The sequence below is a fragment of the Salvia splendens genome, chromosome 11 (genome assembly GCF_004379255.2).
Source record: "Salvia splendens isolate huo1 chromosome 11, SspV2, whole genome shotgun sequence".
Classification (NCBI taxonomy): domain Eukaryota; kingdom Viridiplantae; phylum Streptophyta; class Magnoliopsida; order Lamiales; family Lamiaceae; genus Salvia; species Salvia splendens.
The window spans coordinates 1,908,325-1,932,142 of NC_056042.1; the positions used below are offsets into that span (position 1 = coordinate 1,908,325).

The window sequence follows — 23,818 nt, forward strand, 5'->3', positions numbered from 1 at the left end:
CGACCTTGATCGTTTGGAGGAGCCGCTAGAGGATGATGTTATGCCTCCCTTATACTTCGGGTGCGTCCGCGTCTCCTGTCAAACGTTACGATATTTGAACGACTTACCGTTCATGGATTGGTAGGTGCTCAGCGCGGCGGTGATGATGTCGACCTCGCTTCGGCCGCTCCCGGCATTCCGGGACACCTGGATGAAATAGCCGTTGAACTTGTCAATTTCTTCGTTGGCTCGGCCGATGCAGTTGCGCACCATACTCTCGTTGCGCTCGATCGTTCCCGGCGGCCGGTTTGCATTGTACCGGCTAGAGACGCGCCACCAAAAATGATCGCCGGATTGGTTCGTTCTAACCACCGCATCTTCGGAGATTTCCAAGTACGCCTTGAACAATCTTTCCATCTCTGCCGGTGAGTACGGTGTGCGGACACCGGCGCGAGATGGAGGAGTCGGCATTTGGGAAGGGGCGCGAGGCCTAGGCTCCGGTGTCCACCCGTAGCGCCCTTCGGAGGCACCTTGGTCGTCGATTGGGTATGGACGGTAGCCACCTGGAACGGCCGAATCTTGGGTTTAAGGAGGGGCTGAATATTCCGTTTCCGGACTAGGAAACGGTTGTGAACCGAACCATTCGGGGTTCCAACCGTGAGAGCCCGAAGGGTTATCGTCTTGGCCGGACATAGTGATGTTGTAGGGTATGAGAGAATGAAGATGAAAATGGATATGAGAGAATGGAGATGAGAATGGAGATGAGAGAATGATGATGAGAGTTGTGTAGTTTGATGTGAATTTTTGGGGTGAAATTGGGGGTATTTATAGATGAAAGTGTGTATTTTTGGGGTAAAAAAATGAAAAAAAAAATTAAAAAGGTGTAAAAAACGGATATATATTTTTGGGGAAGTGAATTTTTTTTTTATCGGTTTTTTTTAATAAAAAACAGATTTTTTTTTTAAAAATAAAAAACGTTTAAATGCAACGGCTACGCCGTTGACGAATGAGAGCGCCCCACGTGTGCGTCCGCTGGCACGGACGTGCTCGATACATCGAGCAGCGCCGTGCCAGCGGCGCGAGCACAGCGGCGGCGGATGGCGTCCGTGCCAGCGGCGCGGACGGCGGTGGCGACGGACGCCACAGCTGCGCATGCTCTAAAACCTCACAAAACAGGAAAAGTCTTACTTTGGCTGCCTTTCTCTCTCTAGGGTTTTGGGAATTTGATTCTCTCTCTCTAGCAAAATCATTGGACCGAAATACAAGAAGCTCATCGCCGGCGGCTCGTGAGGAGTTACAGACATGGAAAACGGAAATTATGAAGTACCTGAGAACGCCAATGAACGTATGTATATGACCGTGAAGTTTTCGAGCTGCAGAATTTCCTCTTTTCTTTTCTTATATTTCTCTGTTGAATTGCAGATTGCCCAGGACCGCAGTCTGAATCGGCCGGCAAATCCGACGCTTGCGAGGGATGCCCTAATCAGGAAGCTTGTGCTACTGCTCCCAAAGGACCCGATCCAGGTCGGTTTCAATAAAAAAAAATTGTATTTAATCGGATTACTCGATGTGGTTCCATCGTTTTTAAGGATACTGATTAATAGTATATAGTTTGCAATCAAATTTGAAGGCAATTAATTTGTAATTTTAGCTGTTTTCATGTGGTTGAATTGTGCCCCTGTTTTTGCCATGTTATCAGCTAATTAGTCTCGATAGGTAACTCATCGAGGGGCTTCTGTAATTGGTTGGTACGAGTGTTGCAGTGGCATTTTTTTGTAAAGTGTGTAACTTGTAACTCTTCGAATCGCTTTGCTGATAAAGAAATGGTTGCTATATTCCCCTATTTACTACGGGGTTATTTTTCAGTTTAGACTTCGTATTCTAATGATTAAGATTGTCGTATTTGGTACTAGTATATGGATTAGGTCCTATATGATTAAGAATGGTGCCTCTGCGGTATCTTGCGGACTAATCCGTGGTATCTTGCTTAAAATTGACGTAAATCATCTGTGAAGTTATTAATTTGTGGTTACAATACATTTGATCATTTACATTTTTATGCAGTTATGCTATTGCTGTCTCATCTGACTATGTTTCTTTGCAGACTTGGTCACTATCGCTGAAAGAATGGCAACGGTTAAACACAAAATACTAGTCTTGTCAGGAAAAGGTGGTGTTGGGAAGAGTACAGTTTCAGCTCAATTATCTTTTTCCCTTGCAGCTATGGGTTTCCAGGTGGGACTTCTCGATATTGATATATGTGGTCCAAGCATTCCAAAGATGCTCGGTCTTGAAGGGCAAGAGATCCACCAAAGTAACCTTGGATGGTCCCCTGTTTATGTTGACTCCAACCTTGGGGTCATGTCAATCGGGTTCATGCTTCCCAACCCTGATGATGCTGTGATATGGAGAGGTCCTCGAAAGAATGGAATCATCAAGCAATTTCTGAAGGATGTCTACTGGGGGGAACTTGATTTTCTTGTGGTTGATGCACCGCCTGGGACCTCAGACGAGCATATTTCTATTGTTCAGTTTCTCCAAGCGACTGGAATCGATGGAGCCATGATAGTTACTACTCCTCAGCAGGTATCTCTTATTGATGTAAGGAAAGAAGTAAGTTTCTGCAAGAAAGTGGGGTTGCCGGTTCTTGGAGTTGTTGAGAACATGAGTGGTCTATGCCAACCCTTGTCAGATCTCAAATTCCTTAATGTAACCGAAACTGGTGAACAGAGAGACATGACGGAGTGGGTTCTTCAATACATGAGAGAGAAAGTTCCAGAAATGCTAAATTTGGTTGCTTTCAGTGAAGTTTTTGATACTAGTGCTGGTGGTGGAGCGAAAATGTGCAGGGATATGGGCGTTCCTTTCCTCGGGAAAGTTCCTCTAGATCCTCGGCTATGTAAAGCTGCTGAAGAAGGAAGATCCTGCTTTGATGATGGGAAATGCGGCATGAGCGCCCCTGCGTTGAAGACCATCATAGAGAAGCTGTTGTCGGAACTGAAGGTATCGAAACCTGAAATATTGGAGGATGGTGCTTAGTTATATATCCATTTCCCTAAATATACCATGCTCAGCCACCTTAATACCTATTTCTATTTGAAGTTATGGTTTAAATTTTATCTCCACACCATAACATTTTTGTTTCAGAGCCGTCACAATGTTAGGGATTGATTACAAGCCTATGGAGTAATAATAGTAAAGTATGATTATGAATGAAACAATGGCATTTTTGTACGGTATTATGATTGTAATGTATTATGTTCTCTGAGCAGTCTTATGTATCAATACTTTAGTTATCTTGTTTCTCTCGAAGATCATTTAGTTAGCCAGTCTCCATCCACTATTAAGTGTCATAAGTTGACTTAGCATGGATTTTAAGAAATGTAATTGAAAGTGGGAGAACATATTAGTGGAATATAGGGTTCATTAACAAGTAGTAAATAAACATATATATGAGCTTGTTGGGTTCAAAAACAAAAGAATGTATCAAGACAGTTACCAAAGTAGACGTTTGTTTGGGTCACTTATAAATATACACAAACAATAAAAAAGGAAAATAGTCAAATGGTTGCACCGTTACACAAACTAAAAATAGAACACCAAACGATTTCAGATGCCGCAATTAAGCAGGATGGAGTTTAATGCAACCTAGTCAGCTCTTCCACTCTCTTCATAAGTTCATCCACAGCAACATTCATGGCCTTCGAAATCTCCTCCATCCTATTCCTGTTGAGATCAAGGAACGATTCGATCAGATCTCCATCTAGGAAGCTTTTCGCCTCGACGGTTTTCTTCTCATTGTAGAAGGATCTCCACTGCTCGTGGCTGAGCCCCCCCACGCCCTTGATCACTTTCCGCATATTCATCTGCAGCTTCTCCAAGAAGACGTACTGCTCGTGGGGGAGAGAGGCAATGACCCCGATGACTCCATTGACTGTGCCGAATATGACCGTTGGGATCTGGCCAACGTCAGAATCTGGAAGCCGCATGACTAGTGAACCATGTCGGAATCGATTGACGAATTCGCCAAGGTGGTATTCGCCAACGACCTCGAGGCGCCCACGCTCCTCGTCAGTTGCTCCTTCACTGTTTTTACGGACGGTGAAGAGGTTGAAGTTATTCTCAGCTCCAAGGTAAATATCGTCGTCCAGAATTTCGACAGCTGACATCCAATTCGCGTTGTAGTCCCGAGCTCGCTCCTCAATAGCACCCTCCTCATGCTGCGTATAACAGCACCGACGAAAGTTAGACAAAACCGTAAACTGAATACATGATGGAAACACTGCCTTTATCTAGAGTTTAAAAATAATCACCTTGTAAATCAGCAAAGATATTGATTTCATCAGATCACCAACTACGACGAAATCCCCTCTAGTCTGAACATAAAGGGCAAGTATGTGGCCATGATGTCCACATTCGGATTGCAACTCGTGAGAGCCATCATCTCGTGGCATCCACTTGTACAACTGAATCTTTTGATTAATGGCAGCAAGCAGTTTCCCATTGAAGGCATTAAGAGAATAAACAGCACCTTTGGTTTCCTTCTCAGCAATTAGTTGGAGTTTTCCATCTTCTACAATAAAAATTAAAACCCGACCCTGACAAAACAAGAGAAAAGTTAGCAACGATAACACCAAAAATGTAGCATATCCAAAGTTGCTTTCATGAATTCCAGGGAAAAGATGTGGGAGAGATGGAAAAAGATGAAATGGTGGAAAGCACATGCACCAAAAACATACAAGACACATTGTTGAGGGCAGACACAGCTGAAAAGGGTAAAAAACTAACCTTAGTAGGTTCATTTTCTTCTGGCATTACATATGCAGTCCCCACACAGTAGTACACATTATTGTCATCAGAGAACGAGCAGCTAAGGACGGAACAACCACACTCGAATTGATCCAGAGGATAAGTAGATATGAAATCGAATGTCTGGTCATCTAACAGGCGGACAAAGTGCATTTCAGAGTCATCTGCTGCTGACAGGTTATATTTTAAACTACAAATGGCAAAAGTCCGTGTTTGTTCCTGATGACATATACGCCGTGCATGCTCCCCAAGCGGGATCGAGCGTATGTGAAGCTTTTGAATATCATCTATGGTTCCAATTGTTAGTTCGCCTTCTTTAGCAATAGCAAGGCTGTTACCAGAAAGACTTTCTTCTCAGAACACTAACAAGAAGGAAGGTCTTGCAATTGCAAGTCATACCCTTTTATAATGCTGATATTATATAAGATAGATAGAAGTAAAACTAACCAAGTTTTGTTGAACCATTTCAATTAACACATGAATAGAACAACATTGTACCTGTCGGGGAAAGCAGCTGTATTGAAGGGGCACATATAACTGACTTCTTTCAGATTTACATTGCTGTAAAGCAATTTCTTGTTACTGCTATAGATGACAGTCGGTCTATCAGAAGCAGCAAATACATGCGTGGCATTCTTTGATGAGAAAGTACGTAGAGTAATTGGTTGGGTCCCTAAAGAAACTTTCTTCCTGTCTGATAGCGCACCGTTGCTGGTAGTCAACACAAAATTCAAGAGATGTCCATCCCCAAGAGCACATAACAGATAAGATATCTGAAATTGGTAGTCAGCAAATACTGTTCATCAGTCCCACATAAATGAAGTAATGTTACTTCCAAAATTAACGGAATAAAGATGCAACTAACCCCTTCAAAAGAACAAAGAAGTACAGAACGAGGAATGATCTCCCCTCCCAAATGCTCCTTTGTTATAAGGTTCAAGTCAGGAAGTGAAAATATCCTAACACTAATATCTGTCCACATTCCCACCGCAGCTAGTTGACTGCAGTTTTTGTTATCACCAATTGGATTAATGTCCAGGCATGAGATGTCATACTCCAACTGGGTATGTTTCACTTCTCTCAGAACACCGTCACCAATTTCTAGATAAATTAAATGTCCTCCGCCAGTAGCCAATAGAACCTGTCAAAGCAAAAAAAAAACTCAATACTCACCCAAAATAGTTATATTTGATGTTTTGATAACTTAATTGGATGAGAAGGTTATTTTCTAAGTTTGTCAGACAAATCAAATTTAGTCATATGTGAATGTGATAGAAGATATACTTGAGTGACATTGGCGGTGGCAACATTAATTGAATAACCTTCCGGAGCAAACCATTCATTGCGAAGCTCTCTGCTGGTAGCACTGACTAGTCTCACTGTGCTTGAAGTAACCTGTGTGATAAATATTCAAGTGAAAATTTAGCAAAAACAAAAACTCATAAGACTAAATAAGTAGATTAAACACAATACAAGAAAGTGCAAAGTTCAACCACTGTCTTCTTTCAATAAAATACTCGGCCATTTCCTGCTAAACATTTCCACACATATGCGTACATTCTAGTATGCATGAGTTTTTTTAGTATTTCCATATGCAAATACAAAGGATCGGAACTTATATATAATGCTTAATTGAGGAGAGTACAGGTAAGAGTATTTCACTATTCCTTGGACAAATTCTGTATGTTAGTCATATCTATGCTGCAGAATTCTCAATAATGATCAAAGTTGAACTGCTTTAAACCTCTAGGTTCTAAATCTTTAGAGAAACTTGTGAGTTTTAGATAAAGGTTTGCATCAGAAACTTTTAACAAAAAGTCATACTCATCAAAAAACCAATGCCCATCGATTACTTCATTGCCACTTGAGTTCTCGCTTATGATCATGTGGCATCAAAAGATCAAACTGGGATAATTCTTCTCAAATCTACAATCCAATTCACTTAAAAGCAAGAAGAATACTAAAGAGCCGTAAAAAGAAACAAATCAATACAAATAAACAAGTTTCCCATAGTTTGATATGATCATGATATTAGGGATTTAGATACAGCATAGTCATCGAGATCTTTGTTAGTGCAATGTTAGAAGGCCTATGGAAGGATTAAGAATGTTGCATCATCCATACCTGCACAAGTTGATCATATGCAGCATCATGGCAAAACAAAGTCTGTACATTGGAACAAAAACCTTCAATCTCAGTTTCCTCCAATTCATCTTCAATATTCATTGCCAAAATACGTGTCTCGTTGATAAAGCTGACGACTAAGAAAGTATCATATGGATCATCAGTAGCTGATCGCAGCGACCACATGCCCTTGATGCCTTGAAGCTCTACAGATGCCTATGCATGACATTGAATTAAAAATCATGAGAAAATAACCAAAAATATGTTTTTTTGCAAGAAAACTTTACCACACTTACCTGTTCATTTATTCCAATACCATTTCGCACAATGCGCAAGGAACCATCCTTGTAGGCACCTGAGCAAGTTACAACTAGACCTTGACCTTGCCTCTCCAAGTCAACCACACAGAAATCAACAATTGGCCCCAAATTCACATATCTTTCAAGAACTTCCACATAAGAACCTTTTGCGTCCGGTTGAAGATTAAGCTTTATAAGCTGAATTATGATATAGATATCGATATATTAAAACTACATCATAATAGTAAAATAAAATAAAGGCACCAGGCTCACAGCGACAGCAGTAGGTATAGTTATTTAGTCGTAGATTATGCAAGTCAAGTCTAGAACTCGATCATATTCACTAAGAGAAAGTAAGGTACCATTTTATAAAGATGCTAAAACAATACTCAAATGTGATTTCTTAAGGAAAACCAACATCAACATTCAACAGAATCATAAAAAGGGTTATCTTGATTCTAGAGATAAGCAAATCCAACATCAACATAAATACAAAAGGGTTATTTATTAAACAATACCAGGGGTACACTTCATCTAGAAAAGGACGTAGGGAGCACACATATATTTGCATTGGCCAAAAGTAAGAGTGGTTTACAAAGACACATTAATGACAAAAAAAATCAAGCCACCGAGTACTGAAAATAAAACACGGTAAAATAAGATCCATAATCTTAGTAACTAATAATCAGTCTAACAATATTACATGATAAAACAGGGTATATAGTCAGTTCCAATAAATTAGATACCATTATAAAAAGAGAAAGATCTTTAAACCTGTGAATCTCCATAACTTGAGCCAACAAAAACAACAGCATTATCAAGATATGATATGGATGATGCAATAGAAGTTTCCCCCAAGAGCTCAATTTTGAGTCCAGATACTCTAGTACGTCATGAAAAACAAACAAACAAATAAAATATCAGATGCCTGTCGAAGGGTTGAATATAAACACAAGACCTGAAGACAAGAATGAGATGCTAATCTGATAATAAAATGGAGTAGAAGAAACTTACTTCTCCTTCTCATGAGTTATAACAAGTAGATGCAAAAGCCCATTGTGATCTCCTAATAAGTAGCGTGAACCATCTGCATCAACCCTTCCATAGGCTCTTGTAATAGACTTTAAGGATAAACAAACAGTAGTCAGGACGTGACATAACTGGTCTTGCAAAGACCTAGCATTTAATAAAGGAGTACAACTTACAGGTCTAATTGGGATTGCTTTGAAACTTGAGGCACTGGAATACACGATTGTTTCTTCACCAATAATGAGGACACCACAAAGAGGAGGTGGCACTGGGATTAACAAATCTGCCCCATTGTCAAGATTGTTTTGCGACCACGGACCTTCAACAAAATCTTTATCCTTCAAATTAACCTCGTATGTTTTCATATGACGCGCATCCTTGTTATCCTGCTCGCCGAAGAACAGTGGTAAAGGACAAGAACCAGTGTGTTAGGTAAAATGTAAAAACCCAATTTTGTCCTTAAGTACCAACAAATACAAAAGATAGCCAAATAGAAAATATCATCCACATAGTTTACAAAGGCTCTTTGACAATGACGCAATATACTTTAATAGGATAAGTATATGGATTAAGCAAGAGAGTGGGAAATGCAAAGGGTAGATAAGTTGGAAACATCTTAGTACTATCCATGAAGCACATCCAAAGATATCAAATGCTGACGGATATAGATAAAATAATCTTGAGCAGACAAATCAAAGTCAATCGTTGATTAAATGTATCAAATACACCACATATTCTGGTAATTTCCATGATTTAAGCATACCATATTCCTCGTTATGAGGAAACCCCATAACATGACAAAAGTAAAAATATACCTGGTAAAGTACAACAATGGTCGGCTTAGGGCAACCATACAAAAACTTGATATCTAAAACCTGAAGCTCCTCAAGCCTGAAGAAGCAACACATAAATTACATGTACGTCGGAAATGGTAATCAGAAGCCACCTAAATAGTATATTAAACTATCCCAATAGAAAGATGAGAATAGTAAACAATAAAAGCATGTATGAAACACAGAAGGCTCCACTTTTTGTTCCAGATAGTTAGATTACTAGAGTGATTATGGAAAAAAGTGCACCTGATATTAAATGCCTCTTTGAGTTGGCCTTTGTTATCAAATGGGATGACCTAAAAACAAATAAAACAGAAGTTTCAAATTCACTGGAATACTATTAAAAGTTTCGGTTTTAATTTTTAAAAACTCCAAAATACAAAAAGAAAAGTAAGATTGATACAGCAGGATGACCAATACCTTGAACAACCCATCATACAGATGTAGACCAATCAACCTGCAGTCTGGATCAACTATTCCAATCTACAAGGAAAGCAATAAAGAAGTCAAGGGCTGGCTATATATTCTAAAACAAACAATTTTGAGATCAAGAGCACAGCAAAATTTTCCCCAGGGTACAAGAAAGTACCTGTCCATTATCTGTGGGACGACCAATCCGATCAGAAACATCACCCATGGCTCTGTTTTAGAAATGGAAGCCAAAGCAATAAAAAAAAGTAAGTTTTGATGAAAGCTAGCAATGCCAACAAATATACCCATTGAAATGAGATTTTGTAAAACAAGAACTAGTTTGAAGTCCCCATTCAAATGCCTCATGCATAACTTACTTCACGCAAACTCATTAAGGCAGGAGACTTCACGCACCCAATTGAGAAGTGTATAATAAGCACATAATATTTAGGTTTATTAAACTAACAAGGCCATACCTTGTGATAACCTCGCCAGTCTCGGCGTCCCATTGCAAAACGCAGAATTTGTATCTTTCTGTAGCTATGAAAAGGAGATCTTGTGTTTCTCCCTATTGATTTAAAAAAGTTCATAAGACAGCACTTCTCTTAATTCAATGATAAAGTATTTGAAAGGATGCAAAAAATCTTCAAAAGTTTTTATCAGATGGAGCAATAACCACTGAATGTTTCGCATATGCAGGGTACTCACATGTGGGCGAAAAAGCTCGAGTGTGGCGATTCTCCCATATATCGGCACATCCAACATAGGCTGCACAACACGAGAAAAATACTTCTAAAGACGTGCTTCTCAAACTCCGAATGGAAATCATTATAATGCGCTGGAACGGCCTGAATGCCCCTTCTAGTACTTCCTTAAATCTCATCCCAAAGTAAATATTACTACTATAAAACTAGCAAAAATATAAATAAGCTCAAAGCTTGCTTCCCTATCCATCATCCCCAACCTACTATTTCTAATAGAGACTAACTGACTCCCCATTCCCTTCATTTAGAAGGGGCTTTTCACTAAATTTCAAAAAGAAAACTTAACATGTCCCCTTAATTTATGGTCCCGTGCAAGGAAAACTTCTTGTCAAATAAAATGTGATGATAAACATCAATCATTGCAACAGAAAATGCCTAATGCAACTTGAACATCATTATACCTGCAAGCCTTGAGGTGAGAGCAAATGAATCTCAATCCGGGTGCATTTCCTGCAAACAGATTTCAATTACCAAAATTTCAAATTTCGGCAAGCAGACTTAAAGCCACAATTTTTTCGCACTAAACTCCCCGTGCATGAGAGGGTTAGGGCGTTAGAGGGATGGGGCGAGCGGAAAACTTACGCAATGATGAGATTGAGCTCCTGCGGGCTAGTGAAATTGCCGACGCACGAATGCGTGACGTTGGTGGGCTTGTGCGCCGTCACCACATAATTCCATACGCTCATCTTCGCCTACTGTGTGTATGCGGCCGTATAGCTTCCTATTTCTCCTGGATAAGTGGAAACCTCAGATTCCTGTGATGTAGAGAGAGGGAGGGGGAAGGTTGAGAAGCCGGAAACAGCTCGAATTGCAGAGAGTGGGAGAGAGAAACTGCGCTTAATTGCAATGTTTATGCAGTGAGCGGTGAGGAAAACGGCGTCGTAGCAGTCGGGTTGATAGAGACAACGATGAGAGATGGGCCGCTGTGGTCGGCCCATAACTATTGGGCTGGTATAGCTATGAATATGAGGTTAATTGTCATTTTTAAAAGAGTGAACAGCACAAAATGACCCTAACTTTTCGCGGTGTAACAGCAGAGGCTCCTAATATTTAAAAATCCCACCACATGGATCTAACAAAATATATAATCACAAACCTTGTATGCTTTATCATTTTTCGGATGAAAATGCCCAATTGGGCTGAAGGGCAATTCAGTAACTTTACCAACCAAACCTGCATTATTCTGCACACTGTTGTGTAAGAGATGTCAAAAATCATAGTCTATTTTTCCATTCTCTATTTTCTTTCATCTTTCCATTCTCTATTTTCTTTCATCTTTCCCTCTCTAATGATTTCATTCCTTTCATTCCTTCATTCCTTTCATTAACTACTAAACTGATTTGTTTTGTTCATATTTATAGAAATACTACTCCAGTCCCTATGTTTTAGTATATAAAGTGGAGTAATATGAAACTATTTGTTTTTATGTTGAATGATGGAGTATTTTTTTATAATAATAATTCTATTATTATAATATACTTTATACTACTCCACTTAGTTTTTTTAAACATGGAATAGGTGTAATTAACAAAAACTAAGTGTTACTGTAATGTATAAAAATACATTAGTACTATTATAAAAGAAGGAACATCATAAAAAAATATTCTTCTATATGTAAAGAAACTATCCAACATGCATGTCAATAATAAATATTTATATTAGTAAGAAATGATAAGTCAAGTTAATTTTAGTAAAAACACTGATTTCTACATGATATTTTATTCTAGTGTAAAGAAGAATTCTTGTGAAAAAAAAAACAGCTAGTATAATCATCGTATATGAAATCTCATTTGTCATTATATATTTTGTTAGATCCCTGTGGTGGGATTTTTAAATGTTAGGGGCCTCTGCTGTTACACCGCGAAAAGTTAGGGCCATTTTGTGCAGTTCACTCTTTAAAAAAAATACATCGTTCATTCACAAAAAAATTGTCTCATTCCAAATATTGAAGATTCTCTTCCATATTTTACCCAAATTTTCTTATTTTCTCTCACTTTACCAAATTCTTATCAAAACTCGTATCATCCATCCATAAACCTATTTATAATGGATGAAGGGAGATATTGATGAATTTACAAATTTTGTCTTATTATATAATTTTACCAATAGATATATTCTTAAGAGTGTGCATTCACAATGCCTGTGAATCTGACGGAGGGGAGAGGAGGAGGCGACAGTGCAAGAGGGAGACGGTGGCGGTGCTGGAGGGGGAGATGGCAGTGGTGGGTGAGGAGATGGCGACGGTAGGGGAGGTGACATTGGTCTAGTGGCGTATCTATATAGGAACAAGGGGTACAGTTGTACCCTCAGAATGTTCTGGATTAATATAAAATGTAGTCTTGCATTTTCAAAATCTATTAGTAGCCCAGTGGTAAAGATGCAATATTTTTACGTGGAGGCCTAGGTTCGAATCCTTGCCACATGCGCTACTCCTTTGAACTTCTATTTGTATTTGTAATTAATGCATAATTCTTCTTTTCTTTTCAACTCAATTTGTTGAACTTCTATTTAGTTTTCTTAAATACTTTATTTTTAATAGATGTTCTCTCATGCTCTTTTCAAATTTAAATTTTTTTATTCGTATTTACTTTTAAATAATTATTTAACTTCCATTTGTATTAATTCAATACATAATGCTCTTTTTCAACTCAATTCGTTGCACTCCTAATTTTCTTAAATACTTTATTTTTAATAGATATTCTCTTCATGTATTTCTCCAAACTTTTTCTAGAATTTGTATTAATTCAATACAAACTAACATGCTCTTTTCAAATTTAATTTTTTTATTTGTAGTATTTAGTTTCCAATAATTACTTTATTTTTAATAGATGTTTATGAAATTGAGTATCGTTAGTAAAAATTTATAAAATTAACCTCTATGTAATATATTCCGAACAAAGCATCGATATTTATATTTCTAGTGAATAATTTATTTATTTTATTTAATATGAAGTTTTTCGATGAAAAAAAGAAACTGTATTTGAAAAGTACATAAAATTTGTGAAAGCGAAATAAAATGAATAAAAAGAATTAGCCGAATTTTGAAACTTTACAACGTTGTAATTGTTTTTCGTACCCCCATATCATAATTCCTGGATCCGCCACTGCAGTGGTCAGGAGGGTATGTATGCTCTAGCAAGAAATGGTGGCGAAGGCAAATCCGTGGAGTGACTATGAGATAGATGTGCATAGAGTAGGTGAGCGTGTTTCTATAGTAAAAATTTATGTAGTTCACAGGTATTGATCCTTGGATGTTGCACACGATATATTCTCACCTTGACCAATACTTGCACTGCATTGCGGTTTTAGTGTTTAAATTTGTAGAAAATATTATGTAGGTACTTTTGTATTAGAAATTAAAAAAATAAAAAAACAAGCTATTTATAAATGCTTAATCCAACGAAACGACATGCTTGTATACTGTATAGGAAAACAAGAAGGGATCTCACTAATGAAATAGTCATGACATAATCCTATGTTAAATGGATATTGTATTTATTATTGATTAGAAAACTACATGCTTGGAACAATATATAGATAGTAGTATTATCGAAAGACATTTAGTACTAAAAGGTCAATCCATCAATGTTTACCACCTATTCAATTCAACAACCATTCAAAGTTCAAATATTAATAATAAAATAAAAGAATAATCATAATTAATATATTTAATCGGTTCTTTAATTTAATAATCGGTTAATCGGTTAAACCGATCGGTTCTCGGTCTAATTAATATATTTAATCGGTTCTTTAATTTAATAATCGGTTAATCGGTTAAACCGATCGGTTCTCGGTTAGACCGAGAACCGATCAAGACATGCAGAACCGAGAACCGATATAACCGAAAACCGAATTGAACGGTTCTCGGTTAACCGAGAACCGAGATGATCGGTTCGGTCATCGGTTAACCGACTAACCGATGACCAAATTATCAGCCCTAGCCTTCACCAATCATTTACTTTCATTGGACTATGAATCAACTACAAAAATATAAGTTTTAAAAATTATCAAGGACTTAGATTTATTAGTTTATTATTTTTATATATCTAAATGAACTCTAAAAAGTGTGAATGTGTCCTAATTGAAGCATTTTAAGGTTTTTTGATTGATTTCTACTAGAGAACTAATCTCTCATCCCAACAATCAAATACAAATTTTAAATTATTAACTGCTTGTATTTATTAGCTTATTGTAAGTATCTATATAAATGAATCCTAAAAATTGAATATTTCATAATTGAACTACTTCATTTCAAGAAATTTTTTCCACCAAATGGTTTTATTCTATTCATATGGCCGCCAACCTCATGCTTAAGGGATGAGGTGCTGAACTACCACGCCAACCATATTGGTTATTTTAAAGATAATTATGTATCACATTACTATCACACATTGCGATGAGTATACGTGTATGTACAAAAATAACATAAAGATAGAAATATTTGAATCACTGGTGAAAATTGAAAAGTTTTTAAAACATTTCAGATTTAAATGATTTACAAAGCACCAATGTTCTTTAGACCAAGTACAACTCCAACCCCAATTATGTGACCTACAGTCCCACAAGCCAATGTATCTGCAAGGGTGAAGCCAGCTGGGTCACCGGTCTGGAGTCCTGAGTCTCTTGCCTCCAATTTCAGTCCGGCGGTTGCCTTTCTGTTCGCCGATGGAGCCAATCCAAATCGGCCAGCGAACAACATCAAACTAGTAGCAGTAACCATGATCTGCATATTCAAATCATTAATTCAAGAGTATTTTATTTTTGACATTATTTTTTGACCATTCATTCGTAAATCATGTACTCCATAGCCTACATGTTCCATTAACTATGGTTAAAGATTTTTGGACACATACTATGTTACACGGGACGATCTAAATAGAAAAACAAACTACGGATAATGGGACAAAAAGAGTTTTTTTTTTCCTCAAGCTTTACCAAATTTGTGGGCGAGCCAATGAAGTCGCAACGAGCACCCAAAGCTCCCCGTCCTCTGCGCCTCATGGGTTGGACAGCCACCTGAGATGAACATTTCAATATGTTAGCATTTAGTCGCGTTATTATTTCATATTTGTGACAACATTTGGTAACATTATAATTAATTCAATTTTTACAAGCATTTAGTCGCGTTATTATTTCATATTTGTGACAACATTTGGTAACATTATAATTAATTCAATTTTATGTAAAACTAGTTTTCGAATAAACTCTATCAAGGTGTAGTATCAAACACTCATCAGACCTGACTTGTGATTTAATTGATACACATATATTGTTGGATTAAAAAAGATACATTAATACATTACACTGAAATATACATACATCTAAATTACTTACTACAATAATCACAAATTATATATCTATATTATGAGACAATAAACTACATATCTAATCTTTTTTCACATTAATCTTTTACCGTTTATTAATATACCTTAATTAAGCACACTACTATTGTGCATTAAAAAACTTGAACACACTCACATAAATGCAAGGGAAGGTTTTCCCCTTACCAAACTACTCCACTATGTTTTTTATTATTCCTATAAAATCAGTATATTGTCTGAATTACACAATGAAATACTAAGTTGAGGAAAAAAATATGAAAACTAACCAAATTCTTGACAGGAGAGAGAGTTGCTGTTTGGGGCTTGAGCCCATTGAACTGTGGAAGGGAAGTCATCACAACAGATGCCATTTTTGCTGATAAAATGCAGTTTTTTCTCTCTTTGCTTGAGTGAATATTATGTTATGAACTTGGTAGAGTGATTATAAGTTTGGAGAGAGAGAAATAAATCTGGTTTCAGCCACATGAAGAGCTTGTGGACTCAAGGACCTGATTTGGATGCACTTGGATACTTGATGCTGACATGGAAGTCAATGATTGGTGTATTCTATATGGATAAGATTGTTAAGGGTGGCAAATATTTCAATTGGTGCATATGATCATCTACATAATCATCTTTATATACGTCTACAAAAAAAGTCACCCAATGGGACACATTGCTATATTGGGATATTGGTCCTTAAGGCCATTAGCAATGGGCCCTAAGGCGCGCCACGTTATCAGTTTTATCCTCCTACCCCCACCTGCAATGTGGCGTCCTATGACGCGCCCTATGCATTTTTATTTTATTTGAATATTTAAATAACTACAAAAATTGGGGAAAAACTTCATTTCATTTATAGAAATTAATACATTACAATACGAATTAAAAAAATATGAAAACTCAGCGACGACGGTTACAGGCCCACACTTCTTCAAGCATGTCGTTCATGAGCTGAACATGGTCATGTTTGTTGCGCATTGAGGCCTGTCTAGCTAGAACCTCATTGAAGCCCGCCGGTAATCCTCTAGCGGGGGGCTCGGTTGCCGTGCTGGATGAGCTAGATACACCGTCATCATCGTTCCAGTCGGTGATGCTCCCACCCTCATGCTCGACTGTCATGTTGTGCATGATTATGCACGCATACATGACATCGGCGATGACTTCCTTGAACCAGAGACTATCCCGGCCTTTCACAATTGCCCACCGTGCTTGGAGCACACCAAATGCCCGCTCGACATCCTTCCGCGCCGACTCCTGCTTTTGCGCAAATAAAGCCCTCTTCTCACCAATTGGGCAGCTGATCGTCTTCACAAAAACAGGCCACCGTGGGTATATGTCATCGGCCAAGTAGTACCTCATGTGGTATTGACGCCTGTTGGCAGTGAACTTGATGGTCGGGCCGTTGCCATTGCATTGCTCGGTGAAGAGGGTGGATGAGTTGAGGACGTTAATGTCGTTGTTCGACCCGGCTACGCCGAAGTAAGCATGCCATCAAAAACGCGTGCCATCGTCCGCGACCATCGTCCTCCGATCCCGCAATGGGGCGCCCTATGTGGCGGACAATGGCCTATCGTCCGCGCCATCGTCCGCCGAGCCCACAATGGCGCGGACGATAGGCCATCGTCCGCGACGTAGGGCGCGGACGATGCATCGGGCGCGGACGTAGGGCGCGGACGATGGCGGACACCCACAATGTGGGCATCGTCCGCGCCCGAGGATAATGGACTCCATCGGGCGCCCCATTGCGGGTGCCCTAAAACCACGAATTTCGGTCAATTTTAGTATTTCTTACTAACTTTAAAATTGGTCTAAAAAATACCACAAACTTTATATTTTGTTTGTTATTTCCACAACACAGATAAGATATCTTCGGCAAAAATCTTATTATACGTGGACAACCGTGAAATGTTTATGATATTTAAGATTACTTTTTAAGTTCGTGACAAGTATGATAAAAATCTACGTAAAAAACCACGTTTATTTAGTAGTGCCAAGTAGGATAAAAAATGCACGGAAGTTGGTCGGATATGGTTATTGTCCTGCCATGAGAAATAACAAACAAAACGTAAAGTTTGTGATATTTTATGTCAATTTCAAAATTCGTAGAAAATAGCAAAATTTAGTGAAAGTTGATGATTCTAGAGACCAATAGACAATATCCCTTGCTATATTTCAATGTCAAAAATCGATCATTTAAATAACATTGTATGGGTATGCAAAAATTAATCTATACTATTATTTTGTCAATTTTCATATTTTATTTTTTTCATCTAATTTAATAAATAACATTTTCTTCAAAAAAAATAGCTCGTGACATATGGTGTATATTTCAAACCCGAAAATCTAATTTTCCAAAAAAGAAAATCTGCACGGAGCAAAAATCTAATCACAAATCCCCACATTCGAACAGAAATCCAAATTGATCCCAACATAAGAAAAAAATCCAAACGAAATTTAATATTTCGATTTGATTTGATTTGATTTGGTTATTCCCATTACGAATATTTTGGCTCAGTATCTTTATTACTCCTATCATTTGAGCCCATTAATGATTCTCCGCCCCATTGGAAAGGTAGAATCAATAAATTTTTAAATTTCAACCCATTGGGCCTTTCATCATTTTTCTTCATAATGCAGCTGATTTCGGGCTTTGCTTCTATCAAAAGCCTGCCCAATATCAGCCCACTGACATACATATAAAAATTTTAAAAAATACGACAAAAAATAAATACGTAGAAAAAGAAAAAAGAGCCGCCGAAAACCGAAAATCAGAAGGTATAAGGGCATTAGCAATGGGGCGCCCTAAGGCGCGCCCTAAGGCGCGCCCTATGGCGCGCCACGTCAGCAGTTTTATCCTCCTACCTCCCCACCTGCAGTGGGGCGCCCTAAGGCGCGCCCTAAGGCGCGCCCTATGGCGCGCCACATCATCATTTTATTTATTTGTTTAATTGATTTAAATGTTTTCAACTAACAATTAATAACGAGTAAATAAAAAGGTCGAAATAACAAACGGGGACACATTAATAAAAAAAGAAGTTACACCGTTCAACTTACAAAAAAAAAAACTAAGTCGGTGCAATTCCCAACTTCCGACGCAGTTCATCTATCAATGCCCGGAGGTATTCGGCTTCGTCGGGGTCGGTACACTTCTTGAGGGCCTTGTGCGTCTCCAACAACGTCCTCGCCATCGACGCTGTCGCCAACGACGAATACACTTCGGCTGCCTGGGGCGGGAGCATTTCCGGGAGCGGAGGTGGGGTTGCAGCGGTCGAGGATGAGGTCGCGGCCGCCTTCCCTTTGGCCTTCGCAGCCTTGACGCCGGGAGGACGTCGGGAGGACATCGGTGTGCCGGAACCGCTGTCGTCCACGTACAACCGGTTGAGGTCAACCGGTTGATTGCCGCTGCCGCTGCTCGTGTAACCACCAACTTCGGTGGTCTTCATCCTCTTTGCCCGATGCCTATCGTCCGCAGCCATCGTCCGTGTACGCCACAATGGGGCGGACGATGGCGCGGACGATAGGCATCGGGCGCGCCATCCTCCGCGCCCTTAGTATCGGCCGCGACGATCGTCCGCGACCTATCGTCCGTATCCGCAATGGGCGCGGACGATCGATGGCGCGGACGATGCGCGCCATCGGGCGTGCCATCGTCCGCCCATTGCGGATGGCCTAAGTTCTCTAATTTTTCCGAGGTTAGCTTTTCTTTAGCTACGAACTAACTAATCACTTTGCTTGTTTCTCTCTGCTACTAAATTAATGCTATTTATCAAAAAGGGTTGCTTTTATCTCGATGGTTTTGGTTGATTAATTGATAAAGTTAGTTTCTTTGCTAGTCACTTAAAACCTGAATGCAATTTACTGAAGTTTACATATAGCTATCTTCTTTGTTTTTGAATGGATTTGTTGTTAGTCAATAAGAAAAACAAGAATACTTCATGCAAACCAAAATAGAAATGACTTAATTAACTTGAAACTCCCTAAACTAAAAAAGTGACTCTATTAACATGAAACGGATGGAGTAATAATTACTCCCTTCGTCCCACAATAAGATTCACATGTTATCATTTTTGTCCGTCCTACAATAATAGTCACATTTCATTTTTACCATAAATAGTAAGTAGGTCTCACAATCCGCTAATTCATTTCACTCACATTTTATTACAACATTACTGTAATATAAAAAAGTGGTCTCATATTATACTAACTTTTTCCAATTCGCTATTCTTTACCTTTTTTAAAACTCGTGCAGATGAAAAAAGTGACTCCTATTGTGGGACGGAGAGATTATTATATGTAAATCATTCATAACAAGTTTTGTAGATGTGAAGAAATATTATTATTATTATTATTATTATTATTATTATTATTATTATTATAGCATTATCATCAAGTAGCACTTTTCTATTTTAATTTTTGCGCTAAGTGGAGTATCAGTTAACATAACAAATATAGTATTAAGTTACTGATGTTGGGTCATAAATTGATATTTATGAATCAATAAATTGATATATTTTTTTATGCCAACTAATATTAATATTATATATTCAGAATAAAAAAAAATCATGTAATGATCAATCTCCTTTATACAATATACTTAATTACTTAATGTTATTTATATTTCATATTTCTCACTAAATTCCAGTTGTGACTTATGAGTGCCCAAATGTTTTTGTCATATTTATATAACAGTATATCGTTCCAAATCTTAGTTATATTGAAAATTATTTATATGTCTACCAAAGTTGGTGGCCTCGAGAAATTAAAATAAATATAGAAGAAAATGTCAAATATCGCTTTATGTCACACTAAATTACTCGAATATGAATAGTTCCAAATATTCACTTTCAAGTTTCAACCTAATATATAAAATCAATTTTAAATAATTCTCTCTCTCTCTCTCTCGAAAATCTTTTGTGATGAACATTTAATTTTCAGAAATAAATGAGTAAAATATTAAGAAAAGTATTTGGAGAAAGCCCAATTTCATAAATAAAATAAAGTACACGAGACCTAAACTTTTTACTACTATATGTTTTAAAAAAGAATGAAATTTGAAGAGACATAGCAGTTGACTTATTATTCCAAATGCCAGTTTGCCATCACAAAAACAGATGAAAAACTCTGTCAAATCGAGGCAAAGAATCAATATACGTAGAAGACACGAATTTATATTGTTATAAAAAATTCAAACAAATTAAAATTTTGAAACATTTTCTGAATAGTTGGTAGCAAATCTAAGAATAATATGAAGAAATAATAACGTTCATAACATGATACAAAGTTCCTGACATGTAAAAAACAGCCAACAGTTTCGAAAATAATTTTTAATTGTTAATACCGATAAATTAAGGAATAAAGTATTGTTAGATTCCATTTCTCGGATTCATCACCAAAAAAAATTCCTAATTTTGGGTTATTCTTGATTTGGTGATTAAGGTAAGTATTTAATTTAATGTCTGAGTAGGGTTTGTCGAAGTGACAACATATTTTGTATGTTTGTTAACCTATCAAAACACCGAGAATATTGCTATTGTGTTTTTTGTTGTTGTAACTTCAAATTTAAATGATTTGATGATTTCTTAGGTATATTAATTGCTAGCACAATGTGATTCTTTTCTTTATTTATACTTTTTCTCTTGAATATCATGTTAGGTGCGACGAAATTTCTATCAACAAATATTATGATTTTGTATAGTTTACCCTCTAATTTTACCAATAAAATCATTTATTTATTTAACAATTTTCAACTTTGTATTCTAATATATCCACATCCTTCGAATATAATATTTGCTGCGTGTAATAATAGACAAATTAGAATATGATTTTTAGTAATAATTAAGATAATTGGTATGCTTCTGCATGATAGAGAAAGTCGGGCATATATTATGAAGGGAACTTGAAAAATAAACCTTTTTTTATTAGAAAGGTTAGAATAAAAATAAAAAATAAAAAAATTGACATTTCGAGTACATAAACATTAAAGTATATATCAAATAAAGATTTAGTGAGTATGGAAGTATTGTTTTACGAATAAAATCTAAGTAGAACAGAATATCTAAAAAAGTAAATGTATTTTGTCACCAATTGACAATGAGGTGGTGACACTCTCTCAAAATCTAAAATAGTGCGGATTTCATAATTAATTAGTAGTAGTACAATATTTAGATATGTAATTACAGTTGATTAGTTCCAAACTGATCTTATTAACAAAGTGAGACATCACAAGATTCCAAATCAATAAAAGAGGCGACGGATCCCACAAAATCTTACACTCCTATTTGGAAGCTTTAACTAATCAATCTAACGTTAATCTAATTAACCAATCTGGCCACTAATTCAGGGCTAGAGGGGGTGATATAGACAAGAGTAGTGATTTAGAGACATAATGTCTCTTTGCCATAATGCCCCTATGTCACTTTGCCATAGCTATATTTTATATCATGACTAATTTACCCTAATGCTATATTAAGTAAATTTATACCATTAGATTATGATTGTTTCACGTAATATAAAATTCTTAATACACATTAATATAGAGTACTTCTTTGGATATATACATACGACAAGATTGGAATATTAAAAAAAATTAGTTATTTAATATTAATAATTTTAACTTGTTTATAAAATAAATGCATTATCAATTTTTGGAAGCAAAACGTTTTCTTTCATTGAAAAGTTTTCTGTCAAAAAATTTAATAGTATTAAATTTAAATTTTATTTAGGAATACCGAATACCGAATTTATAACATAATTTTCAATAAACAAATATGAAAAAGTTTTAATTCTCCATAGAGTTTCTTTTTATAATTTTCTAATTAATCATAATCTATAATATATTATTACAACTTTTCTTCCTGTTAAATTCAAATAAACTTACTAATTCTATCTTTTTGGCATTTTCAAACCTTTTTTATTCCTTTTAATTCAACATTGCTAAAACTTGGTAAATTTTTTGCAATTCTTTATATTTTAGTTTATTATTATGAGAAATTGAAATTATGAATGTGCAAAAACACATTATGCATTGGAGTTATAGTCTGATTTATATCGGTTTTGTGATTTAGTCTAAAATGATTGAGTTTGTCTTTTAAATTTGAGTTTAAGATATTGGAGTAATTAGATTTAAGAATGTTAAAAAACCACGGTATGCATTGGAAATCGATTGTAACTTTAAAATTAAAATTTTTTAAAAATTTAAAAAGTAAAAGTTTTAAAATTAATCTTATGATATTCTTAAAATAAAATAGTAAACTTAATTAGTATTAATATGTCATATATCAAATTTTAATTTATTCAATGAAATAGTGAATCAAGCTAAGAATTATTAATATTTTAGAAAAAAGGAGAAAATATTAATTATATGACTTTAAAATGTTTAATAGATGAGTTAAGAAATATGTAACTTTTTGTCAAGGTTTGATGCAACGTTCCAAAACCAAAGGATTTAATTATATTACAATTTTGAAAAGTAATGAATTAAAGAGTTAGGAAGAAAATAGTAAAATAGCTTCAAAATTTTAACAGCATATGGTTATATGATCTGAGTTGTAACATTAAAAAAATTAAGAATTTTAAAGAAATTAAATTTTTTGAATGTAAAAAAATTAATATTATGAAAATTTTAAAATCAAAACCACAAACTCAACAAGTATTAATATATAGAATCAATGGAATTACACTATTTTAAAACTTTAAATATGTGTCTTTAAATAAATGAATAGAAATATGAGATAAAAAAAAATATTTTCAATCATAAATATAAAGGTTGTATGTAAAGAAAATAATTGAATACGCATAATTAGAGCAATGTCCTTAATTAAGTATATTAATTAACAATTTAATGTTTTTATATGCACAAGGGTAGTACGGTATATGTACAAAACATTTATTTAAATAAAAATATAAAACAATCTAAAATGACTACTTTAACCTCATTATGTCTTAGACATTATGTCTCCAAAACATTTTTCTATAGACAATATGTTCGGACCACTGAATTTCACTCGCGACTGACCCGTAAAGAGCGTTCATTTCTATCTATATGTTGATGTTGTTTTTTGTTGAATTTATGTTTTGAACTGCTTGTATATACGTTAACTTTGTTGTTTTTATAATTCTAATACTCTCATTTATTGCATTTATGTTAATTATAGTAAAAGTATATAATGCACATCTCTATACTCTTAGTATAGCTTATTCTAGAGATTTCGGTACTGATACAATTCACAACTATGATTTAATTGTTG

General features: G+C 36.1%; 3 protein-coding genes across 3 annotated transcripts; 1 reads left to right on the top strand and 2 right to left on the bottom strand.

Moving 5' to 3' along the window:
• Positions 1–1,158: 1,158 nt before the first annotated feature.
• LOC121756318 (cytosolic Fe-S cluster assembly factor NBP35-like) lies at positions 1,159–3,319 on the top strand. Its single transcript, XM_042151826.1, has 3 exons — positions 1,159–1,324; positions 1,402–1,503; positions 2,084–3,319. The coding sequence occupies exons 1-3, from the start codon at positions 1,282–1,284 to the stop codon at positions 3,016–3,018; spliced, it is 1,080 nt and encodes a 359-aa protein (XP_042007760.1). The 5' UTR covers positions 1,159–1,281; the 3' UTR covers positions 3,019–3,319.
• Positions 3,320–3,385: 66 nt separating this feature from the next.
• On the bottom strand, positions 3,386–11,097 carry LOC121755736 (DNA damage-binding protein 1-like). Its single transcript, XM_042151104.1, has 19 exons — positions 10,831–11,097; positions 10,650–10,698; positions 10,193–10,252; positions 9,961–10,052; positions 9,663–9,714; positions 9,494–9,556; positions 9,320–9,369; positions 9,056–9,131; positions 8,417–8,626; positions 8,226–8,332; positions 7,986–8,094; positions 7,209–7,409; positions 6,913–7,128; positions 6,073–6,183; positions 5,654–5,929; positions 5,287–5,561; positions 4,768–5,119; positions 4,293–4,577; positions 3,386–4,199 (listed from the first exon to the last, which is right to left on the bottom strand). Exons 1-19 carry the CDS (start codon positions 10,932–10,934, stop codon positions 3,618–3,620), a joined length of 3,270 nt encoding a protein of 1,089 aa, XP_042007038.1. The 5' UTR covers positions 10,935–11,097; the 3' UTR covers positions 3,386–3,617.
• Positions 11,098–14,669: 3,572 nt separating this feature from the next.
• On the bottom strand, positions 14,670–16,037 carry LOC121753822 (photosystem I reaction center subunit psaK, chloroplastic-like). Its single transcript, XM_042149083.1, has 3 exons — positions 15,857–16,037; positions 15,184–15,264; positions 14,670–14,971 (listed from the first exon to the last, which is right to left on the bottom strand). The coding sequence occupies exons 1-3, from the start codon at positions 15,938–15,940 to the stop codon at positions 14,744–14,746; spliced, it is 393 nt and encodes a 130-aa protein (XP_042005017.1). The 5' UTR covers positions 15,941–16,037; the 3' UTR covers positions 14,670–14,743.
• Positions 16,038–23,818: the final 7,781 nt, after the last annotated feature.

Excerpts from the sequence above, each read along its gene's own strand:
- LOC121756318 (XM_042151826.1), top strand. The coding sequence starts at position 1,282 with ATGGAAAACGGAAATTATGAAGTACCTGAGAACGCCAATGAAC. Across the intron at positions 1,325-1,401 it reads ACCTGAGAACGCCAATGAAC|ATTGCCCAGGACCGCAGTCT; the intron begins GTATGTATATGA and ends GTTGAATTGCAG. Across the intron at positions 1,504-2,083 it reads TCCCAAAGGACCCGATCCAG|ACTTGGTCACTATCGCTGAA; the intron begins GTCGGTTTCAAT and ends GTTTCTTTGCAG.
- LOC121755736 (XM_042151104.1), bottom strand. The coding sequence starts at position 10,934 with ATGAGCGTATGGAATTATGTGGTGACGGCGCACAAGCCCACCAACGTC. Across the intron at positions 10,253-10,649 it reads TCTCACCTCAAGGCTTGCAG|CCTATGTTGGATGTGCCGAT; the intron begins GTATAATGATGT and ends CGTGTTGTGCAG. Across the intron at positions 7,129-7,208 it reads GTATTGGAATAAATGAACAG|GCATCTGTAGAGCTTCAAGG; the intron begins GTAAGTGTGGTA and ends TGTCATGCATAG.
- LOC121753822 (XM_042149083.1), bottom strand. The coding sequence starts at position 15,940 with ATGGCATCTGTTGTGATGACTTCCCTTCCACAGTTCAATGGGCTCAAG. Across the intron at positions 15,265-15,856 it reads TCTCTCCTGTCAAGAATTTG|GTGGCTGTCCAACCCATGAG; the intron begins GTTAGTTTTCAT and ends TGTTCATCTCAG. Across the intron at positions 14,972-15,183 it reads TTGGCTCGCCCACAAATTTG|ATCATGGTTACTGCTACTAG; the intron begins GTAAAGCTTGAG and ends TTGAATATGCAG.